This window comes from Micropterus salmoides, unplaced genomic scaffold (assembly GCF_014851395.1).
Source record: "Micropterus salmoides isolate LMB-PRFRI ecotype aquatic unplaced genomic scaffold, ASM1485139v1 Ms_hic_scaffold_15, whole genome shotgun sequence".
NCBI classification, from domain to species: domain Eukaryota; kingdom Metazoa; phylum Chordata; class Actinopteri; order Centrarchiformes; family Centrarchidae; genus Micropterus; species Micropterus salmoides.
In genome coordinates, this window is record NW_024040596.1 from 18,512,472 (window position 1) to 18,533,701 (window position 21,230).

The window sequence follows — 21,230 nt, forward strand, 5'->3', positions numbered from 1 at the left end:
CAACTCAAAGGCTTTTTACAAATTCAAGTCAACAACTGTATTCCTTAAACAGTTAACCCACCAACGAACCTGATAACAAAAAAAAAGAATCTGTTTTTAAGACCCTCAACTGATTTCAGACTCGTGAGGGTTGAGACTGGCTCCTAACTTTGCATGTGCTGGAGAAAGGTGGGTTTGGATTAAAGGGAGGTGTCTGCTTGTCAGAGGAAAGCCAGAGGAAAAACTACATGTTAGATACTTGGGAGGAGGATATCTATGAGGTGAGAACAATTGATTATATGCTCCTTTGCTCACCATGTCATTGGTCTTTTATATTATGCTACCGTTGTCTGTCGGCTTTTAATTTCTGTACATTGTGGCAGATTAACAAGGGCAGGTGCTGATATTAAGACTGGGCCCTCTATTTGAATGAGGTGCAAATGTTTTTGACATGGAGAACCTAGAAGGACCTAAATGAAGCACATGCTGCAGGCACTGAACTGGTTCTTTTCAGTGTCGATGTCTGTTTAATTAATTTAAAGTCTGATATTTAAACTCCTTTTCTTCTCAATCATTTGCACGTTAATGGGAAGGTTCTGATATTTTCATTAAAACAAAACTGATGTGCCTATTTGTACATTGAAAGGGATATTGGTCGCTGGAATGATTCTTCCTTTCCATATTGGCCACAAATTTCTAGATTTCACTGTCTGCAATGTGGGACAAAATCCACAGTCCTGGTTCTGTGTAAAATCAGTTTAATTAAAATGAATATAAGGCTTTGCCAGAGTCAGTCAAATCAAGTGTGTATCTTCCAAAGTTAGTCTTTTTACAGCAAAATCATGCTTCCACTGTGTTTCTTTGCAGAGCTGTGGCAGAGGGATAGTGACACAAAGCAGTGAGTTGGTATTATAAAGAGTAGTTCTGGAAGATAAACCCTTGATTTGTATAACTCAGACTGCCAATGCCTCATTCACTTAAGCTGAAAAATGTAACTTTACACTGAACTAATGCTGGATTATGTTCCACATCACAAGATGAAGGTCTCTTTGTGGCCAATATGGATAGGAGGAAGAATTACAGCAACCAATCATCCTTACTGGCATGTCACTGAGAGATAATTGAAACATTTGAACCCATTCTTTAATATTTTACACTTTACAGCGTTATTTATTTTAACATAAGATGTATGGGGGGGGACATACACCAATATATTGAAATTATCGCTAGGCCTCCGAGTTAACCATAAACAGGATTCCTTTTAATTCTTAGCAACTTGCTTGATTACAGTCCCACTGCTAATTGGTGCTTGCCAGTTGATTGAGTGGTGACAGTCCAGCTGCATATGCTGCCTGTGTTCTCTCGCATGTGCTTGCACACTTGGTCTGGGGCATAAGGGTGTTAATGGATTACTGAAAGGTGTTGACTCAGGTGTGTGTGTCTGAGGGTAGCACAGCGCGCACAGTGTATTGGGATCTAGTTGAGACACCAGCCTCAAGGTCCCATTCCTCTCTCATGCTCCCTCTGCCACTACTCTGTGATCTGTCTCCTGTTTTCTTACCTTTGCTTCATCCTGTTACTACCTCACCCTTGCACATTAGCGGGCGCCATTTATCCTCTGCCTCTGGTTTCTCTTTGCAATGTCCCCTCTCTGCATTGCTTAACAGTCATCTACCCTCAACATGGATATCGGAGGACTGACCACAGTGGTAGCAAATTCTGCTTACATCAATGCTCGTGGGAGCATCGATGGCTCTAACCCAGCAGCAGCCCGGGATAAGAAGTACCATTCTCGCCTCAAACTGCCCCACATCACTGTGTGTGAGGGCCTGAGGGACACCCTGGATTTGGCCTTTGACTCAGTCTGCGTGGAGCAGCCTATTGGCAAACGCCTCTTTAGGGAATTCTTGAATGCTAATCAAGAGTATCATGGGGCTTGCCGTTTGTGGAAAGACATCGAGGACTATGACATGGCGGAGGATTCTGAAAGGGTGAAGAAGGCCTCAAAGATTGTCCAGCGTTACATGGACCCCTCTGCCAAACACTACTGCCCGTTCCTGCCTGAGGACATCATAGTGAAGGTGAAGGAAGGCCAGGAGGCTGTAGCAGATGATTTGTTTGCTGCAGCATTGACCACGACGTTGGACTATCTGCGGGCCGCCCCCTACACTTTCTTCCTGGAGAGCATGTATCTGAAGAGGTTCCTGCAGTGGAAGTGGCTGGAGATGCAGCCCATGGATGCAGACTGGTTCCTAGATTTCCGTGTGCTGGGGAAAGGTGGGTTTGGGGAAGTGTCTGCCTGTCAGACGAAAGCCACAGGAAAACTGTATGCCTGTAAGAAACTCAACAAGAAGAGACTGAAGAAGAGGAAAGGCTATGAGGTGAGAGAACAGTTGTCACTCTTAATAATATGCTCCCTTTATTCTTTTGCAGCATAGTTTCCTGTCTGTCAGTCTTTTTATTAGACATAGTTTTAAAACGCACTGCACATTGATTCTGTTCATCAGCTGTGCCCATACATAAGATGGAGGACAAACTGAAACCCATGCTCCAGGGTTTGGGCACTTCACAGTTTGAAATGCCAAATATTTTCAGTGTTTACATTTTTGTTAATAACCCTGCAGCAAATAGAAGTTCTCTGAATCAGTGAAATAGTAATATATTCAAAGTAAAGTAGGTTTCTAATGTGGGAATGATTTTGATGGTCAGAATGCATGAGTACAGTATTATCACATTTCCTTGCATGAGATTTCAGGGAAACAAAGACCTTGATGCATGTAGTGATTTGATTAAAAAAGGTATTTTGGCTGGCTTTATGCTCCAGAGAAAGTGCCCTGCGCTGAGCAGACTGCGATGGTGCTAATCATCTTTGTCCCTGCCTCTGTCTCATTTGGCTTTAGCCTGCAGTATTAAACAACTGAGACAGGGATAGAGTGATTACTGGGAGCTTTTGTGGAAAGCCCTTCTGAATGGAACTTCTTGGCACAGTTATATCTTGCCCTTGATTTGTCTGAGGTCATTCTTTGAAATTCACTTTAATGCCTTTCAGCACATTTCACTTCACCCAGATGGAAGAAAAGCCCCTGTAGTTTTGTTTTTCTCTTTTAAAAAATGTCAATGCACCTATTGTTTTTCAAAATTGTCTATCCTAACTTTCTCCTGTAGGGGGCGATGGTTGAGAAGAGGATTCTTGCGAGGGTTCACAGTCGCTTCATTGTGTCATTGGCGTACGCCTTCCAGACAAAGGAAGAACTTTGTCTGGTCATGACCATCATGAATGGAGGAGACCTCAAGTAACTTCACATTCTGACTCTCTCTATTTCAAAGTACAAACATGTACAGACTCACGGAAGAAACAGACATTCCTCATCCCTTCACTACAGTGTTGCTGTTTTAATTACATTCTATGTAATTTGGTTAGATAGAACAATATTCCTCCACAACACCTTTTCAATAACTAGATTGCCAACAGAAGGAGTGCAGTTGACCAAAAGGCTGATTTGACAGCGATGTAATAAGTCAGCTATGACACTAGATAGGAATAAATTTTGCGATTGCCCAAATGGGCCACAATTCATCCCTGACTGACAGTTCCTAACTATATCGTCTTTACAGTGGGATGGATTATATGTAATGGAATGCGCATTTGGTTGCTTTTAACAGCTTAAGTGTTGTATGTTAGTAGACATACGCATGTGGAAACAGCATGTCAATCAGTTACAGTATCTCAGTAACGTTCATGAGAGAAGGCGCATGTTATTGAAGAGACACTTGACTGCAGGCTTTATGCAAATTATAGAAGTTATTCTCAAGAGACACAGGGCCAGGACTTCATTTTGATCACAAGAATATCCCTGGGTGGTTCCTTTTAAAAAGCACCGTTGTAAGGGAGATTTGTAGATTAAAAACAAAAGTGCAGCATAATTACAACAGCAGAATGGTAGTATGCGTAATTGACATTTGTAAAACCCTTGTACCAATAACATATTGGCAACCTGTATATATGTAATACTGCAAATATATACAGATAATGTACCTTTTCATACACAATGGAGCAAAACCTCACCTGTTTTGTGTTCCCTGAAGGTACCATATCTACCTGGTGGATGAGAACAACCCAGGGTTTGATGAGCCCAGAGCCTGTTTTTACATTGCTCAGATCATCCAAGGCTTGGAGCACCTCCACCAGAAAAGAATCATCTACAGAGATCTCAAACCAGAAAATGTGCTGCTAGATAATGATGGTAATCATTTTGAGCCAAACACTAGGGGTAAAAATGCCATTGTCCATGTGCAATTAATAGCTAAATAGATGTATGTACATTGTCCACCAGGGAACGTGCGCATATCTGACCTGGGTCTTGCTGTGGAGCTAAAAGAAGGAAAAACAATGACCAAAGGATATGCTGGGACACCAGGTGGGTCTCATTTGTATCTATTAAGCAGTTACTAATATTTGAACTCAACTGTCAAACAAATATAGACCCCTCTCTCCCAATACCCCCCTCCCCCCATCCTTCGTGTGTACTAGCACTAATGTCCCCTGTTCCTGATTTGCTGGAACAATGTTGCGTGGCAAGGTCCACACCACTTTCTTTGTTTTCCATTTGCAGACCCCAGGCTGTGTAAGACAATCAGAGTTTTTTTCATAACACACAAAACAGTGAGCTAACAAACCGCGAAGGAATATTTGCTAAATTTAACGAAAAGTGTATTGGATTACAATCACTACACTGTACCTTTATTTCACTTAAATTGTATTTATATAGTTCCTTAAGTTTTCATATAGAGCAGGTCTAGACCATACTCTTTATGATCAGATTTTTCTTTTGGTACTTGCAGGCTACATGTCTCCAGAGATGCTGAAAGGAGAGAAGTATGACTATTCTGTCGACTACTTCACTCTGGGAGTGACACTGTTTGAGTTCATGGCTGCTAAGAACCCATTCAGAAACAGGGGGGAAAAGGTTAGTGGCCATTTATCAAACCTTGAGGCTTTATCCTTTAAACAAAATGGCTAACTTTGAGAACTAAATGAGGGGATGACAGTTAAGAATACTTGTCTCCTGTTTAGGTTGAACGTGAGGAGATGAAAGAGCGCATGCTGACCCGGGTGGTGGAATATCCAGAGAATTTCAGTGCGAATACAAAGTCCCTCTGTGATGGCCTTCTAGCCAAAGAAGTAAATCAGAGGATGGGTTTTAAGAATGAATGCTGCGATGAGATCAGAGCGCACCCATTTTTCAGTGGCATCAACTGGAGGAAACTGAATGCAGGTACCACCTTTCTGATCTTGTTCAGGGTTGTGTCTCACTTCAAGAAGTTTAAATAAACATTGGTATGAATAAGCACTTTTTTCAAAATAAAAAAGCATATTGATGAGATTTTAATTTCTATTTCACACATCATTCCAGGTATTCTACCTCCTCCTTTTGTCCCTGACCCTAAAGTGGTGTACGCTAAAAGTCTGGATGACGTTGGGGCTTTCTCCTCAGTGAAGGGAGTGACCTTGGATGATCCTGACAAGACCTTTTTTGACGAGTTCTCCTCAGGCAACATCCCCATCCCCTGGCAAGAGGAGATGATCGACATGGGCATTTATGGAGAGCTCAACGTTTGGGGTCCTGAAGGCAGCATCCCCAACGACCTCCGCAGGGAGTCCATACTAGAGCAGCCAAAGTCATCAACCTGCTGCATATCGTAGAGTCATTGAAACACCTTAAAAATACATCAACCATACAGTGTACAGACTTGTAGTTTTCTAGAACATGTGGCATGAGGACTCAAATACTCAGGACAGACACAAGTCTCTTTTCTGATTAAAGTGTCAGACTGAGACTCTAAACCTTTATTGGTGAGTGCAGGAAACAACAGAATGGAGGTGGATTTTCAACCTGGAATGGGCTTAAGCATAAATTTAGTTTGGAAAAAAAGAAAGTATTCATCGTCTTTGTCCCCTCTCTCTCTCTGTTTAATTTCTTCTCTTTGTGTGTGCATGTGTTAAATCATTGTAATGCTTTTAGATTTAAAATGCATTTGAAGTCACTTTTTTAAGCAGAAGTTTAGTTTTGTGGTATGTTTGGTGCTAAGTGACATGTTGAACATGTAAAAATGTTTATATGGTAAATGTGCTCCTTTAGAGTGTATGCCATTTAATGAAAAGTGATTCTGTTCATTTATGAGTTTACTGTCCTTAGTTTTGACTATACACAGCTAATTGAATTGCTGCTGTTGAAATACTAAAAGCTAAGACAACAGAAACGCAAAGTTTCATGATTTTGGAAAATATTTTCTTATGTTTATTTCATGATTCATCATTGACTCCCTGCACAAATAGCCAACCTTTCATAAAGGTTTATGTAGTGTCGTTGAGACAAATTTGAATATAGATAATTTTAACAGCAAATCAATTTAATTTTCAAAACAAATTGTTTAGCAAAAGTGGAATAAAGTCAGACATCAAATGTATGAAAAGTTACTGGCAAATAAAAGTTACTGGCAAATAAAATAGCTTATTGAAATAGAAATTTGAGTCAGGAGCTTCATTTTTGCCTTCTGCTTCAGAACAGTTACAGCACTTTCCAGGAATGTTGTGTAAAGACACAAAACCAGACTTTTCTCTACATTGACTTAAATCAGCAAGTGGAAAATGGAATTTCCTTTTTTCCCTCAAAAAACAAAACCAAACACAAATCCTTTTGCGTCGTCTTCCACCCTTGAAGCTCCTCCATCACTCCTTTGCTGTGGCCTTGTATATCCTCACCTCCTGCTGTGGGAGCTCAATGAGCAAGGTGGTGTTGAAACTGCTCTTAAAGCACTCTGTGAACCTCAAGTCTGACTGGAAGCGGATCTTGTTGGCCCACAGCAGCATTGTTTGACTTCCTGGTCGGCAAAAGTGTCGCATGGTTTTCAGCAGTTCTTCCAGGTAGTCGTGGGGATAGACTACATCAGCTGCAAGCACGTAGTCGTAGTGGTAGGACGGGTAGGGAAAGTGTCGCTCCAGGTCCTGACCCCAGGTAAGGGCCGACACCTGAGGAGTGTAGCGGGACCGGCCCTTGGTGTTCCGCATTAGGTTAAAGGTCAGATTTGACAGGATGTCTGGCAGGTCAGTAGCTGTCACCCAAGCACCTGGAAAAGAGTAAAGAAACAACAAGGTAGTTGAAATACAGATAGGAAAATCTAGGCTATACACCCCATTTTAGCCCATGCTAACCGCTAACGGTAGGAATGCAGTCACGGTCTGTCAGTTGTCCACCACTTTGGTCCATACTGAAATATCTCAACAATTATTTGCCATGAAATATTGAAAAGAGAATGTGCTGTCAGAAGATGAAACCTAATGACTTTGGTGATCCTGACTTTCTGTGTAGCGTCACCATGATGTTGACATTTCTGGTTTTAAGTTAAAATGTCTCCATAACTACTGGATGGATTGCTCTGAAATTTGGTTCTGTTCACTTCAGGGTGAATCATAAAAACTTTGGTGACCCTTTAACTTTTCAGCATTTTCATTTAACAAAAACACTTTTAATAACAATTTATGACATTCCCAATAGCCTTAGCTGTAGTTAGTGTTTAGTGCTAACTGGCAAATGTTAGCTTGCAACGCGCTAAACAACGGTGAACAAAAAAATAAAAATGTAAAATCTTTGTCTCACCATTTTGAGAAGATAGATCAAGATTCAAAATGACTTGAATTGTCCCCATGGAAACTTGTTGTGGACATAAACGCTACCACATAAAAAATGCATGCAATTATTGTGCAGTAACACACAAGTGCATTCAGTACATACAACACAGCAACACAGCCTCTCATTTCGCATCCTCCTTATGTCCCGAGTTTAGAAGATTCACTGATGGAGGGATGAAAGAGTTTTTATGCCTATTCAGGAATATTTTCCTCTATTTAATGGACCCCAATAGTACCTACCTGATGAGAGCAGTTTGTACTAATGTCTTTTCAAAAACATTTGGAGGGAGAAATGATCCCCAAAACACCCTGAGTCTTCTCAAGATGTTGAATCACTGTTGAATCCAAGTGCCTACAGAATTCACATGGACAGTCCAAAATAATTTCTTCTCTTGTATTAGTATTTAAATGATGATGGTCCTTACACCACTGAACAAACTCTTTAACCTTGAAACTATAGCCAGCCACCATGTGCTGTGGGTTACATGATGAGAAAACAGGCACTAAAATAATCTCGTCTTCAGTAGTAGCCACTGGGCTTGGGTCTGAGAGCCACAGGCAGAGTAAGTAAGTCAGAAGGAGACAGATTAACACATTGTTGGTTTTGGTCTTTTCATGGGACTTGTTGAAATGATACAATAACTCCAGCCTTATCCTTTTAATACACAGATACAGTGGGGGAAAAAAGTATTTGACCCCTTGCTGATTTTGCAGGTTTGCCCACTTACAAAGAATGCAACAATCTACAATTTTAATCATATGTACATTCTAACAGTGAAAGACAGAATCCCAAAGAAAATTCCAGAAAATCACATCATATGAATTTATAAAAATTGATAACCATCTGATGAGGCAAAACAAGTATATGACCCCCTACCAAACAGCAAGTATTCTGGCTCCTACAAGCCAGTTAGTCTTTCTTTAAGACACAGCCCCAATCCCAACCAATTATCTACATCAAATACACCTGCCTCACCTCGTTACCTGTATAAAAGACACCTGTCAACACCCAAACAACCAGCATCCAACATCACCACCATGGGCAAGACCAAAGAGCTTTCTACGGACATCAGGGACAAGATTGTTGATCTGCACAAGGCTGGGATGGGCTACAAGAGAATCGGAAAGCAACTTGGAGAGAAAAGATCAACTGTCGGTGCAGTTATCAGGAAATGGAGAAGCACCACACCACCGCCAACCTCCCTCGGTCTGGGCCTCCACACAAGATCTCGCCTCGTGGGGTGTCCCTGATCATGCGAACGGTGAGGAATCATCCCAAAACCACAAGGGGGGAACTGATGAATCAACTGAAGGCAGCTGGGACCACAGTTACAAAAGAAACGGTTGGTAACACACTACGCCGTCATGGATTGAAATCCTGCAGCGCACGCAATGTCCCCCTGCTCAAGAAGAAACATGTACAGGCCCGCATGAAGTTCGCCATTCACCACCTGGACGACTCAGAAGAGGCATGGAAGAAGGTGATGTGGTCAGATGAGACCAAAATAGAACTTTTTGGCCTCAACTCGTCGTGTTTGGAGGGCAAAGAACAGAGTACAACCCAAAGAACACCATCCCCACCGTCAAGCATGGTGGTGGCAACATCATGCTTTGGGGGTGCTTTTCAGCCAAGGGGACGGGACAACTCCATCGTATTGAGGGGAGGATGGACAGGGCCATGTATCGTGGAATTCTGGACCAACATCTCCTTCCCTCAGTGAGAGAGCTGAAGATGGGTCGAGGATGGGTGTTTCAGCACGACAACGACCCTAAGCACGCCGCCAAAGCAACAAAAGAGTGGCTGAAGAAGAAGCACATCAAGGTTCTGGAGTGGCCTAGCCAGTCTCCAGACCTGAATCCAATTGAAAATCTTTGGAGGGAGCTTAAAATTCGAGTTGCCAGGCGACAACCTCGGAACCTGAATGATTTGGAGGCTGTCTGCAGGGAGGAGTGGGCCAACATCCCTGCCAAAATGTGCACAAACCTTGTCACCAACTATAAAAACCGTTTGACATCTGTGCTGGCCAATAATGGCTTTTCTACAAAATATTAACATGCTGTTTGTCCAGGGGGTCAAATACTTGTTTTTCCTCATCAGATGGTTATCAATTTTAATAAATTCATATGATGTGATTTTCTGGAATTTTCTTTGGGATTCTGTCTTTCACTGTTAGAATGTACATATGATTAAAATTATAGATCGTTGCATTCTTTGTAAGTGGGCAAACCTGCAAAATCAGCAAGGGGTCAAATACTTATTTCCCCCACTGTAGATAGGTACTTCATTAATTCCCTTCCAGTAGCTCAGACTGTTAGCATACAAATATCAATTAAAACAGACAGCAGCAACGAGTTAACTTTATACAAATACTGAATGAATGAATAAATAATATAATCAACAGAATATAAAAATAGAATATAAAAAACAGAATATATAATATATAACAGAACAACTGCCAATGTGCCAATGAAGTGCCAATAAATAAAAGGTTTGTCTTTATAGTTTAAAAAATGCTGACTAGAGGTGTTAACTCAAATCATAAATTTGATGATAACACTTCCACTTTGAAGTTATTACCAATAGTATATGACTTCACTTGGATCTTGATCCTCTCACAAAGCCCAAAACAAAATTATCTTGGCCAGACCAGCTGCGTTTTTAAAGTGAAGACAGTCTTTAAACTAGGTTAGTTTGGAAGGTCAGTAATGTGTTGACGTGCTTTGGAAAGAATAAGTGTAACTTCATGGATATGTCTATTGATAGAGGCAGGGGAATGAGGCGAAAACAGTTCAATAAGAGAGTTTCAATAATTGCCTTTGTGAGAATAGACATTTTATTTAATAGGGAATAAAATTACACTCATATTTCCACTACATGATTGTTGGAAGCACCAAAGGACAGCGATATCAGTCCCATCATAACTCTGTCTGTCAGGATATCTTTGCAGCTAGCTGCCTGTTTGAGATGCAAAAAATTTGATGTGGGTGGATAGTCCTCAGACAATGACTCCCAATGTTTTAGTGACGCTTTCCTGAGTTCTGCCAGCCAAAATGTACTTTTTGCACAGAAGATGAGCAGATACCAATAAAATATTCAGTGCATATTTATGCACCCACAGCAATGAACCCTTCATGGCCTTTCTGCTAGCACAAGAAAAGAGTACCATGTCTGTTCTAAGTATGTCTCAAGTAAGAAATTCAAAATAGCAACTTTTATGAAACTGTCATCATTAATGCTAATTTCTTTATTAATTATAACTGTCAACTTGTATGTAAAGGCTTTAAAGTTGGCAAAAAGCCTGTTTATGAGTTATGTTATTACTTAGGACTTCAGTGATAAGACATGCTTGTGGACAATGTTATTGTTTCATACATACAATACATATTGTGTAAAGTGCAAAGTGACTCACCAAGCAGACTGGCCACTATTGAAAGCAAACCAGTCCCAGCCCCAATCTCCAGCACTGCTTTGTCCATCAGCTTCACTTGTTGCTGGTTATTCTCCAAGAACTGGCACAAAGCTATCGCCTACAAAATAAATTGTCATTATCACATTTACAACAACCAGGTCAGAAAATGTACACACAGTCATGGCAGAGCATACCCCAGGCCAGATCAGAGCACCATAAGAATCCATAGACTCGCGGATGCTGATGTCATGACCAGCAAAATAGAAAGACTCCTTTCCCAGCGCGTAGTACACACTTGGCTCCCAGATGCTCCTCCTGTTCAAAGCCTCTCCTGCCATCGCTTTTTGGTCTGTTAACGCTGTAGAGGAGAGTGTTACATGAAGAGTCAGGTTACAGTTCTGCAGACTTACGGTACTGATCAGCGTAACAAATCTACTTTGCGGAAAACTGTAATACAGAAACTAGAGATGGTAGGGCAGAATAAAATAAACATACTCTTGAGTGTTCAATCCAAAGTTACCCTCATCTGTGGTCCCCTGCTCCACCTGCAGTCTCCCATCCTGTTTGTCATCATCCACCTCCTTTTGCTTCTGTGGGACAGGTTGGCTGACTGTGGACGATTTCTCCATGACCACGAAATACTGTTTAAGGGAAAGTAGTTTAATATGTTTTTGTGTGACATGAGTGTCATTACAGTGTAGATTTTAGTTATTATTAATACATCTTAAAGGGGTACCCCAACAAAGACTCACAAGAGACAGATTAGATAAAGAATGGTCAAAATTGATGACACAGAGGCCAGGATATCAAGCTAAAAAAAACACTGGATTCTACATTTCTCATAATGCAATTCAATAGTGTCTTTCTCTATGTGCATATTATATTTTGTAGTATGAGTATGCATTAAAGTTATCAGTGTCTCACATAATTAAAAATGCATTCACTGCAATTTCTGCTTAGTGTTTTATTAGGCCTATCAGCTGTGTTGATGAGCTGCAAATCTTTATTTTGCAATTATTTGGATGATGACAAACAAATTTGTATTGTTGCAGATTCTCTGGCTAGGAATTTTGTTTTATTTTTAGTGTGCTTCTTAAATGATTTATGTGTTTGTGAGTTATTTTAAGCTTAGTTAAAGTTGGAATGGATTCAGGATGGACTAGATTTTGTCCACTAGTCCCTTTGGCTGTTATTGGACTCCGGTCTGGAGCCCACAGCTAGCTAAACCCCCAGGTCAACAGGCTTCAAACAGGGATACGGTGGACACATCGGGTTGCTCTTTACCTCAGATTCACATCACATTCAACTGGACCTCCATGCAAATATGAGCACTAGTTGATATGATTTAAAAATAATTATCATTATTATGCCATCTGAAGTATGTGAAGGTTCATCTCATTCAATGAAAAAGTTTTGAAAAAGCCAAAACATTTAAATATGTTGCTCTTCGGAATGTGTGAAACATACCTGTTTGATGCAGCTGTCTGTTGTTCCCCTTTTCTCTTTGTGTCTGCACGTCTCTCTGCTGTGTTCCTGTGTTTATAGTGACACACCCCTGAGCGAGGCAGGGGTGTTTGGGGTCTCTGACGGCCAGATTTGAGAGACAGATTTATAATGTCTGACAGAGATGAACTATCCTCACGACCTCACCCCTCCCAGTGCTTTAACATCAACCCTTGTTGTGAGGGTGCATATCACTGTATACTTTTGTAGCTTTAAAATCCGGTCCAGCATTTTGTTTCCACACAGGATGTTTCTCAACATCTGCAAAGCTTTCTTATTATTCTCTCCTCTTATCCTTAATGAACCAGACATCTGGCTTTAAGCGGACGGATGTAGGACAGCAGGGGCATGCAAACATTTTAGAACATGTATTAAATTAAATGTACATATTTATGTTTATCCATTGGAGGGTTATGAACAGATCTGTCTGTGGGTGTAGGAGATGGATGTGCCGCCTGTCATGCTCCAAGCAAAATAGTGGTAATGTATAATGCAATCAGGAGAGTGAGGAAGATCTATACCTAACCCTAAATTGACACTTCCACCTTTAATACCTTTATCAAGCATTTATCCATACCCTCCTCATCTGCCTAACATGCGCTATCTCTTAACCTGCTGTCTTCGTCCTCCCCTCCAGGTCCTACTGTGATTCACATAAACACACTGGACTTCAACCATAATGGTCAACCAACCATAGAAGCAACACAGAGGGGATTGTGTGTGTGAACTGGAAAACTATTTTAGGGGCCGTATCAAAATTACTGGGGTGGTAAGGGGAGCTGAACCTTACAATTCACTTTATAAAAACAAAAAAAAGCAAGGCTCTCCCAGGGTCATTAATGTTTTCTGTTGTGTACCCAGATTTAAAATGTATATTTCTGGGCATGTTATACCTTTATTAAATAGCGATAGTGGAGAGATGCAACCAGATTTGAGCCATGGACGTTGCAAACTCCTAATATGTGCCACCAATGACACATACAATAAAATGCTGATACAGAGACAGTATACATATAAGAATAAAGTAAGTATAATATTAAAAGCTCTCCCCTGCTTTCCCAAAAACTACCATTCCTTCAGCCAAAAGAAAAATTATAATAACATTCATTCAATCCCCTAGTGTGACAAGAGAAAAACAACATATGCCAAGTGTCCGTGATTGGACTAGTGTTTCAGTGGTTTAACTTTTCCTTCCAATCTAATCAACCACTTGTTTGCATCTATTTTCTCATGAAATAAAATTCAATAAGCAGACTTTTGAAACTTTGAAGTCTCATCCAGGGACTTTCGAGTTGTGTTATCTTTTACAGTGGACACCAAGTCTGCTTCAAGATACATTATTGTTATGTGGTAACACAGATCATAATTTTTCAATCAATCAATCAACCATTTAAATTGCCATAGCACACTATGTCACTTTGACAATAAATCAATGCAGACTTGATGGTTTTGGCTAGTGAATGCTGGTGAAAGTATATCAGCCACTCAAAAGATTATCATTGTTTTTTGGCTGGTGAGTGAAGTAAATCTAGCATCTATTTGCATATTTAACCAGCATTTGGCTGGTGGCTGGTGCTATTTTGCACCTGACTGGAACACATCTCCTAAAAGTGGGTCTTAACCTGACCACAGACTGTTAAGGAATTATTTGAGAGTGTTTCAAAAGTTGTGTTTGTCTTTTATGGAGCTGCCATGAACAGTAACATTCACAAAAGGACACAGATTAGTGCTGGTATGTATCTGCACTATTAAAGGCAGTGATTTAAACATGGTCTACCATCTGTTTTTATTCCACTGTCAGAGTCCGGCCTGTGATGCAAACAACTGAGCATGGATATAGTGGTATTCGAGCAGAGCTGTATGGCACAGCCTCTGTGCGTGAATACACACACACACACACACACACACACACACACACACACACACACACACACACACACACAAGCCAGCAAACAACTGGTTGTGCTGCATGAAGCTAGGAAATGACTTGAACTGACAGATGGCAAGCAGCAACACTGAGTCACTCTCATCTAAACAGCAACCCTAATAAGCAGTCAAGGTATTAGGGGATTTCCAGAGCACCAGGATCTCCACACCATGAATCCACCAGTCTCTTTTTCATTAATCAATCACTGCTGATGAATTACATATTGTGCATACTTTCTTGTTTTGCCAAAATACTCCCCTGTTTATTTTATTATTCAACTGAGGACAACAAACCAGATATGATTATGTACCGAGTCTAAAAATATGATTTTGTACCCACGCAAAGTACAGCAAAGCTACTGGAGATATCTCTCCAGTAATAGAATTGAAATGTACCTTCAACTGTGATCTCTTAAATCCAGCAAAAGTCACTTTTCCGGGTAGGTGAACAATGGAGAATCTGCAAGGCTCACATGTGCCAAAGACTGTATTTATCAAACAATGTCTTATTGTATAATTTGAATATTCATTTTAGTGAATGAGTGTGTGTGTGGTGGTGGTGGTGGATGTATGTATATGTGGATGGGTAAGCAATTCAAACAGAAGGATAAAGAGCTGCCAGTCAGTTGGTAATCCTCACCTCCACATCCAAAGGTCAGGCTAAGGTTGTGGGCTAGTGGAAAATGAGTCACAGTCACACACAACAACATGTGAGTCCTGGCAGGCTTTACAGTAGCTGCATGTGTGTGTGAATATTTTAGTTAATGGGCGCTAAGCTCCTGTAATTTTAAAGGGTAGGTGAGGATTGGAATTTAATGAGTCTAGATGCCGTATTGACCATGTCCATTTCCAGCCAGCTATGTTACAGACAGTGAACATGAAATCTGAAATCTGGGTGTGAACAGCTTTTATCGCCATGTAAGATTTTTGGCAACAGAACAGGTTGCTCTTTCTCGGTTTAGATAAACCCGACAGACAGATGGTTGTGTCACTGTTTCCTGGTAAACACTCATCACCTAAACTTCAAAAAATGCCCCATGCCGCAGGCCAACAGTGCTAATCTAACTGAGAGAGAATATACTATACACACAGTGGATAGTTTATAACAAGGTACAAGGTAAATCTATTTGGCATTTTACAACAAGGTTGTATAATGAGATGAGGTACATCTAGCTAAATCCAGTGCAGTCTAATACAACAGTTCTGCAATAAAACCTCCCTTCATGAAGGTTATAATGTTCAGCTTTTGTTGAAACAGTTTTAGAGAAGTGTTGATTAAACTATTTAATCACTGTGGAGGATGTAGTTTGTGGTGCTGTATTGCATTATACAGAAAGATGTTTTTAATATGTTGAACCTACTCAGTAGGCCTAGGTAGTGTAAATAATAGCCTACCTATCTATATAATGCATTACAATTAAACAGCACCACAACTTTACTAACTTCATGAAGGTAGGATGTGTTGCAGGACTGTTTTATTAGACTGCATTTGTTTCAGCCAGGTATGTGTTATAAACTGGCAACCGAGGGTAAAGCTTGAATCTACTAAAGTCACCTTTTCAGGTGTTTCAATTAAATAAAAAAATTTCAATTATACTCAATAGTGTCCTTTGAATTCTGCACTTGCTATTTGTGACACCCAAAAATTGTATTCAAGTTCATTTATTGTCATTTTACAACACAATGAAATGTAAGTTAAGTTATGTAAGTACTTTATTTATTAACAATATGCCATATAAAATAAATGTATACACATGTTGGTACTTAGTGTAGACTAGAATATGTATTGTAAGTATATGGAGAAAATATATAGAATCTATTTGATGTGCTAAAGGCTAATGTGCAATAAAAATAATTAGACTAAGAGATTTAAGATTAAAAATAAATAAATATAAGGAATAACATTTAAATGATTAAAAAGTATAAATGTATGTAATATACATATAAAAATGTTAAAGTGCATATTTTTTATTAAAGGAAAAATGTAAAAGTACCATAGCACCAAAGCACTTCAAGTACATCAATCCTGAATGCACATAAAAGTATACTAAGTACACTTAAATTAAGTGCAGTTAAGTATATATTTTACATGGATAATAATCACAACAAGCTAAAGTCCAAAATGTCATGTTTTTTTTATTTACAGGACATTACCTTGTTATCAGAAACAAATACAACCACATTAGAATATAATATAAAAGATGCTTAGGAGTCCCAGTACTACATGAATTGTGTTCTTCTCTTTTAAGGCCCCTGAACACTCAGCTTCAAATCTCAAGTATTTCTCCATAACGTTAATATTCATGACTAAATAAGCAACATAAAAGTAAAAAAATATCTCTCTGTGTTATTTATAAAGATTTTAACACTCATAAACCCAGCTGTGTGGATGTGGTTTGTTCAGATTTGGAAACAAAACCACTAACTGTCAATCAGATTCTGACCATAGACTGTAAAAAACACAGACTTAGTGTCTGTGACGTCACCCACTGGTTTCTGAAAAGCCATTGTGAAGCTCAATGTAGGCCATCTTGACAGTGCCTGACTCTGGCTAATCCAAAAATTGGCAAATGGTAGAGCTGAGACGGGCCACTGAAGCCTTGTTGCTGAACCACCTAGCAGCTAGCCACTTGAGAGGGCACCCATCTGTCACTCAAAGCAGCCATGTCTTTAATTATGTATAACTTTAAGCCTTAATCTCATTTAAACTTGTATGTTATGAAATATTCACAACTGTGCGGGTTGTCAAGATGGGGGATACCAGTGAGATGAGCACAGAGAAAAATTCTACAGAAATCGCAATGTGAAATAACTATAGCAGTCCTAATTTAGGTAGAAAACATTGTGTTAATGTAGGATCCAATTAGTCAATAATTGCTGAGTGAGGAAATAAGTTTTCAGAAGCTTTAAGTCATTGTGTGCCGCTGATCCATTTGCTTTGCAAGATATGATTTACTGTACAGCTGAAGAAAAAAGCAACAAACTCTTCATCCAACATCAAATCAGACAAAGAAGCATATGGGAAAAGAGCTCACTGTACATTCACTAATAAGGATGGGAGCAGATGAAAGCCTGAGGTTCCCAGCATGTGAAGTCGTTAAACTTTCCATTCCCTGAAAGACAAACAGCAGATCAGAAACCCAGTGGCCCACTGGTCAATTTTCACTGTTAACATAACATAAAGGTAAAACAAAAAAGTGTCTGTGTGCTTTCAGTTCAGCTTTAAACAACAATCTGACTCCTACCCAGCACTTCCACACAGTTCTCCACAGCTGCTGTGTTGTTGGGCTCCCCTGACAGCCAATCAGCATAGCTCCAGTGGGATCCATCCAACCAGACAAAGCGACCCGTCTGACAGATAACAGGGTATTAATGAGGTGATTCTCCAGATACAAACACAGCATATTTAATTACGTCCCCCTACTCGCTGACTGAACATACGTACATCCAAGTATCGTAATCCTCCAATCCAGGTGCGTATATATTCCCCGTTTTGCCGCAGCATCATCTTCATCACCTCTCTGTGGATGTGTGGGCTTGTGATGGAAGCCAGGTGGCCACCAGGGAAATGTTCCTGGCAGAATAACTGCAATGAAATGGAGAAGACACTGACAGTGAGGATTATGTACTATCGGCTGAGTGTTGATAAAAAAGTCTAACTTTATAAAGATTTCATGGTGAATACTTGAGATAGTGGAGAACATGTTAATACCTGGGCATCTGCAGCCCTCTTTGGCCCCTGGAAGAACTGGTAACACTTCCTCTCAAGTACCACACCAGGATAACAGCTCGGCCCTGTGGCTGAAAGGTGAAATTACAACATTTTCAGTCACATGAACATGTAAACACTGAAAACAGTTTTTAATCAATGTAACCATTCCTCTGCTCCATATTGTGTATAATATTTTATTTACATTTTACCTGATAATGTTTCTTCTTCAGGGTTTTTAACTCCCTGCCTTGTCAAATCCATTTTTTCTCTTACAGGCGCTACATCAATTTGTGCATCTCCATCAAGCACATGGTTGTCGTCCAGGACTGGAGAGAACCGCTCCTCCCTGAAAGTTTCTGGTTCCTCCATCATCAAATAGTCTTGCAGTTTGCCAGGCTCCATCCCCATCCTAGCCTCTTCATTTGGAAAATACTCCTCTACAGATCGCATCCGCCGCCCCATAATGTCCAGTGCTGGCCCTTCTTCCATTACAGTGGCATCTTGCATGACCTGTTGATGTAAAAAGGAGTCTTCCCCCGCCTCAGGCTCCAGTTCCATGATTGGTTCTCCATTTAAAATATACTCCTGCTCACCCATAACCTCCTCCTCTGGCAGGGGTTGATACTGATTCTGAACTGCTGCCCTCATAGACATTTCCACCTCTGACAGCTCCGTATTGCCCAGTTCCTCTTCAAACATGTTGTTGTCATCCAGTGGCTCCAACTCCATGATCGGCTCGCCCACCATTTCATATTTTCCCTCTGTGTCAATGTGCCTCTCTTCAAACTCCCGGCCTGTTTCAGACTCTGGCTCAAGGCTCATTTGCACCTGAAACTCCTCTTGAACCTCTTCCTCATTAAACAGGGGCCTTTCTTCAGGCTCTGTTGCCTCATCTGGGTCCACCTTAACCTCTGATTCCACCTTAAAGTCTGGGTCATCTTTGAGCTCTGGCTCCACCTCAACCTCTGGCTCAACCTTGACCTCTAATTCAGCCATAACTTCTGGATTCAGATTTATTTCTGGGTCCACATTAGCCTCTAAATCCACCTTAACATCTGACTCCTCCTGAACTTCTGGCTCTGCTTTTAGCTCCTGCTCAACCTTAACATCTGTGTTTTCTTTACTGTCCGACTCCACCTTAACCTCTAGTTTAGCCATAACTTCTGGATTCAGATTTATTTCTGGGTTAACCTCTAAATCCCCTTTAACATCGTGCTCCATCTTAACATCTGGCTCCTCCTTAACTTCGGTCTCTGCTTCTAGCTCTTCCTCCACCTTATCCTCTGTGTGTTCTTTACCCTCTTGCTCCACCTTAACCTCTGGCTCTGCTTTGAAATCTGGCTTTACTTTAACCTCTAGTTCCACCATATTCAGGCTCTGCTCCATGTCAGCTGGCACCGGGGCCAATTTTTCCTGCTGCTCCTTGGAGCCTAGCCTGACTTGTGGCAGAGGATCTTCCACCACCACATGGCCCTGCTCAGGCACCAAGTCCCCCAGCAGAGGGCTCTGCTCTTCTTTATTCAAAACAGGTTTTTGTTCTACCCCTGGAGCAAATGGTGGCATTCCCAGAGCCACTGCAAAGAGAAGATAAAAAATACATTAGCTGGTAAAATAAGGAAGATTCTCTTGCCTGTACCCATGAATGGATTATGAGACAGTGGGACTCTGAGCAAAAGACATGTGAAGGCCCCCTACCCTTCCTACATTAGAACAGGACACACTGAAAGAGGCACGAAATGGCTGTGAAGTTTGTAGTTTTGTGATCATTTTGTGGTCTTTTTGCAACTCTTTGTATTGGGTTTGGAACTATTTGTTTTAAGTTTCTTTGTGGTGGTTCTGCATCTCTCTGTGGTCATTTTGCTTCTTTTTGTGATTGTTTTGTGTTTGTTGTCTTTGTGGTAGTTTTGCATCTTTTTGAGGTTGTTTTTGTGACTTTTTGCAGTCAATTTGAGTTTTTATAGTCACTTTGTGTCTCTTTATAGTAATTTGATTGACTTTCCAACAAAAAATGTCTGGAGTCACTTCAAACAGAAGATCTGCCCCCCCTAAACCCTCTGGCCCCTGCCAGGTGGGCCAGTTCAGTAATCTATTCATGCCAGCACCCATCATTTCATAAAGCAGGAATGACAACATGAATAAGAAATAAGACAATTTAATTAATATTAGTATGTAATAAGATTTAATTATCTATTTATTTGCCATGTGTAGCATTTCCGCTGTAAATCTTGAACAATAATTGCAAATATGATAATGAATGATCAGTATATGATGAGAGTGATGAGATGAGCGTTCAGGAAAACAGAACCTATGTGTGAAATCTAACAGAGCAAGAGAAGTAGAAACACACACCAGAAAAATGTTAAGGAAATCTCTTACCTGCTAAGCTCAGTGAGAGCAATGCCAGTGTCTTCATCGTCACGTGTATGACAAAATCTGTATGATCAGTATTTAGGATTGCAGACTGTCAAATGCACCTTGTACCAGTGAGTTATTACCACCTTACCACCTTTGCGACTGCTATTTATCTGTGTTTTGTTAGGGTACACCTAATCTTTATGAACAGCATAGGTCCTACCCCTTTTATTCCTGCTTTCTTTCTGTAAGTTATAAAACAGAGCCTTCCTGATACCTTATCTTGTCAAAAGCCCATATTTTTTTCTCTTTTGTTTCCTCTTGGCCTTCCCTGAAATATAATGAAGAGGGGAGAAAGTTCACATTATCAAGGCTCTTCCAAAGAAGTAAACAACTGGGAAAAATTCAAAGAATTATACAACTATTGCAGATTGTTAGTATAGATATAAATTAGAGAAAGTTAATCTGTAATTTCACGTTCATCTGTGTGCAAAATACCGAAAGTTTAGGAGATGCTTATTGATTGGTTTTTGAATGGAAATTGGGTAAATATTGGCACCAAAACAAAAAAAAATACACCATGTAGACATTTTAGCTAATAAACTAGCCACAAAGTTGACTTCCAAAAGAAGTAAAAGACATATGCATAATAGAAAAA

General features: G+C 40.3%; 3 protein-coding genes across 3 annotated transcripts; 1 reads left to right on the forward strand and 2 right to left on the reverse strand.

Annotated features, from left to right (window-relative positions):
* Positions 1–1,414: 1,414 nt before the first annotated feature.
* On the forward strand, positions 1,415–6,506 carry LOC119904271 (rhodopsin kinase GRK1-like). Its single transcript, XM_038720809.1, has 7 exons — positions 1,415–2,360; positions 3,145–3,272; positions 4,066–4,223; positions 4,314–4,397; positions 4,822–4,946; positions 5,054–5,255; positions 5,394–6,506. Exons 1-7 carry the CDS (start codon positions 1,662–1,664, stop codon positions 5,681–5,683), a joined length of 1,686 nt encoding a protein of 561 aa, XP_038576737.1. The 5' UTR covers positions 1,415–1,661; the 3' UTR covers positions 5,684–6,506.
* An 86-nt stretch (positions 6,507–6,592) lies between these two features.
* zgc:172067 (S-adenosylmethionine-dependent methyltransferase domain-containing protein) lies at positions 6,593–11,708 on the reverse strand. The gene is made up of 4 exons (XM_038719908.1): positions 11,600–11,708; positions 11,274–11,437; positions 11,080–11,197; positions 6,593–7,107 (listed from the first exon to the last, which is right to left on the reverse strand). The coding sequence occupies exons 1-4, from the start codon at positions 11,706–11,708 to the stop codon at positions 6,710–6,712; spliced, it is 789 nt and encodes a 262-aa protein (XP_038575836.1). The 3' UTR covers positions 6,593–6,709.
* Positions 11,709–16,619: 4,911 nt separating this feature from the next.
* On the reverse strand, positions 16,620–20,704 carry si:ch211-160b11.4 (cytadherence high molecular weight protein 1). Its single transcript, XM_038719832.1, has 6 exons — positions 20,597–20,704; positions 18,430–19,794; positions 18,221–18,309; positions 17,954–18,094; positions 17,754–17,859; positions 16,620–17,621 (listed from the first exon to the last, which is right to left on the reverse strand). The coding sequence occupies exons 1-6, from the start codon at positions 20,631–20,633 to the stop codon at positions 17,554–17,556; spliced, it is 1,806 nt and encodes a 601-aa protein (XP_038575760.1). The 5' UTR covers positions 20,634–20,704; the 3' UTR covers positions 16,620–17,553.
* Positions 20,705–21,230: the final 526 nt, after the last annotated feature.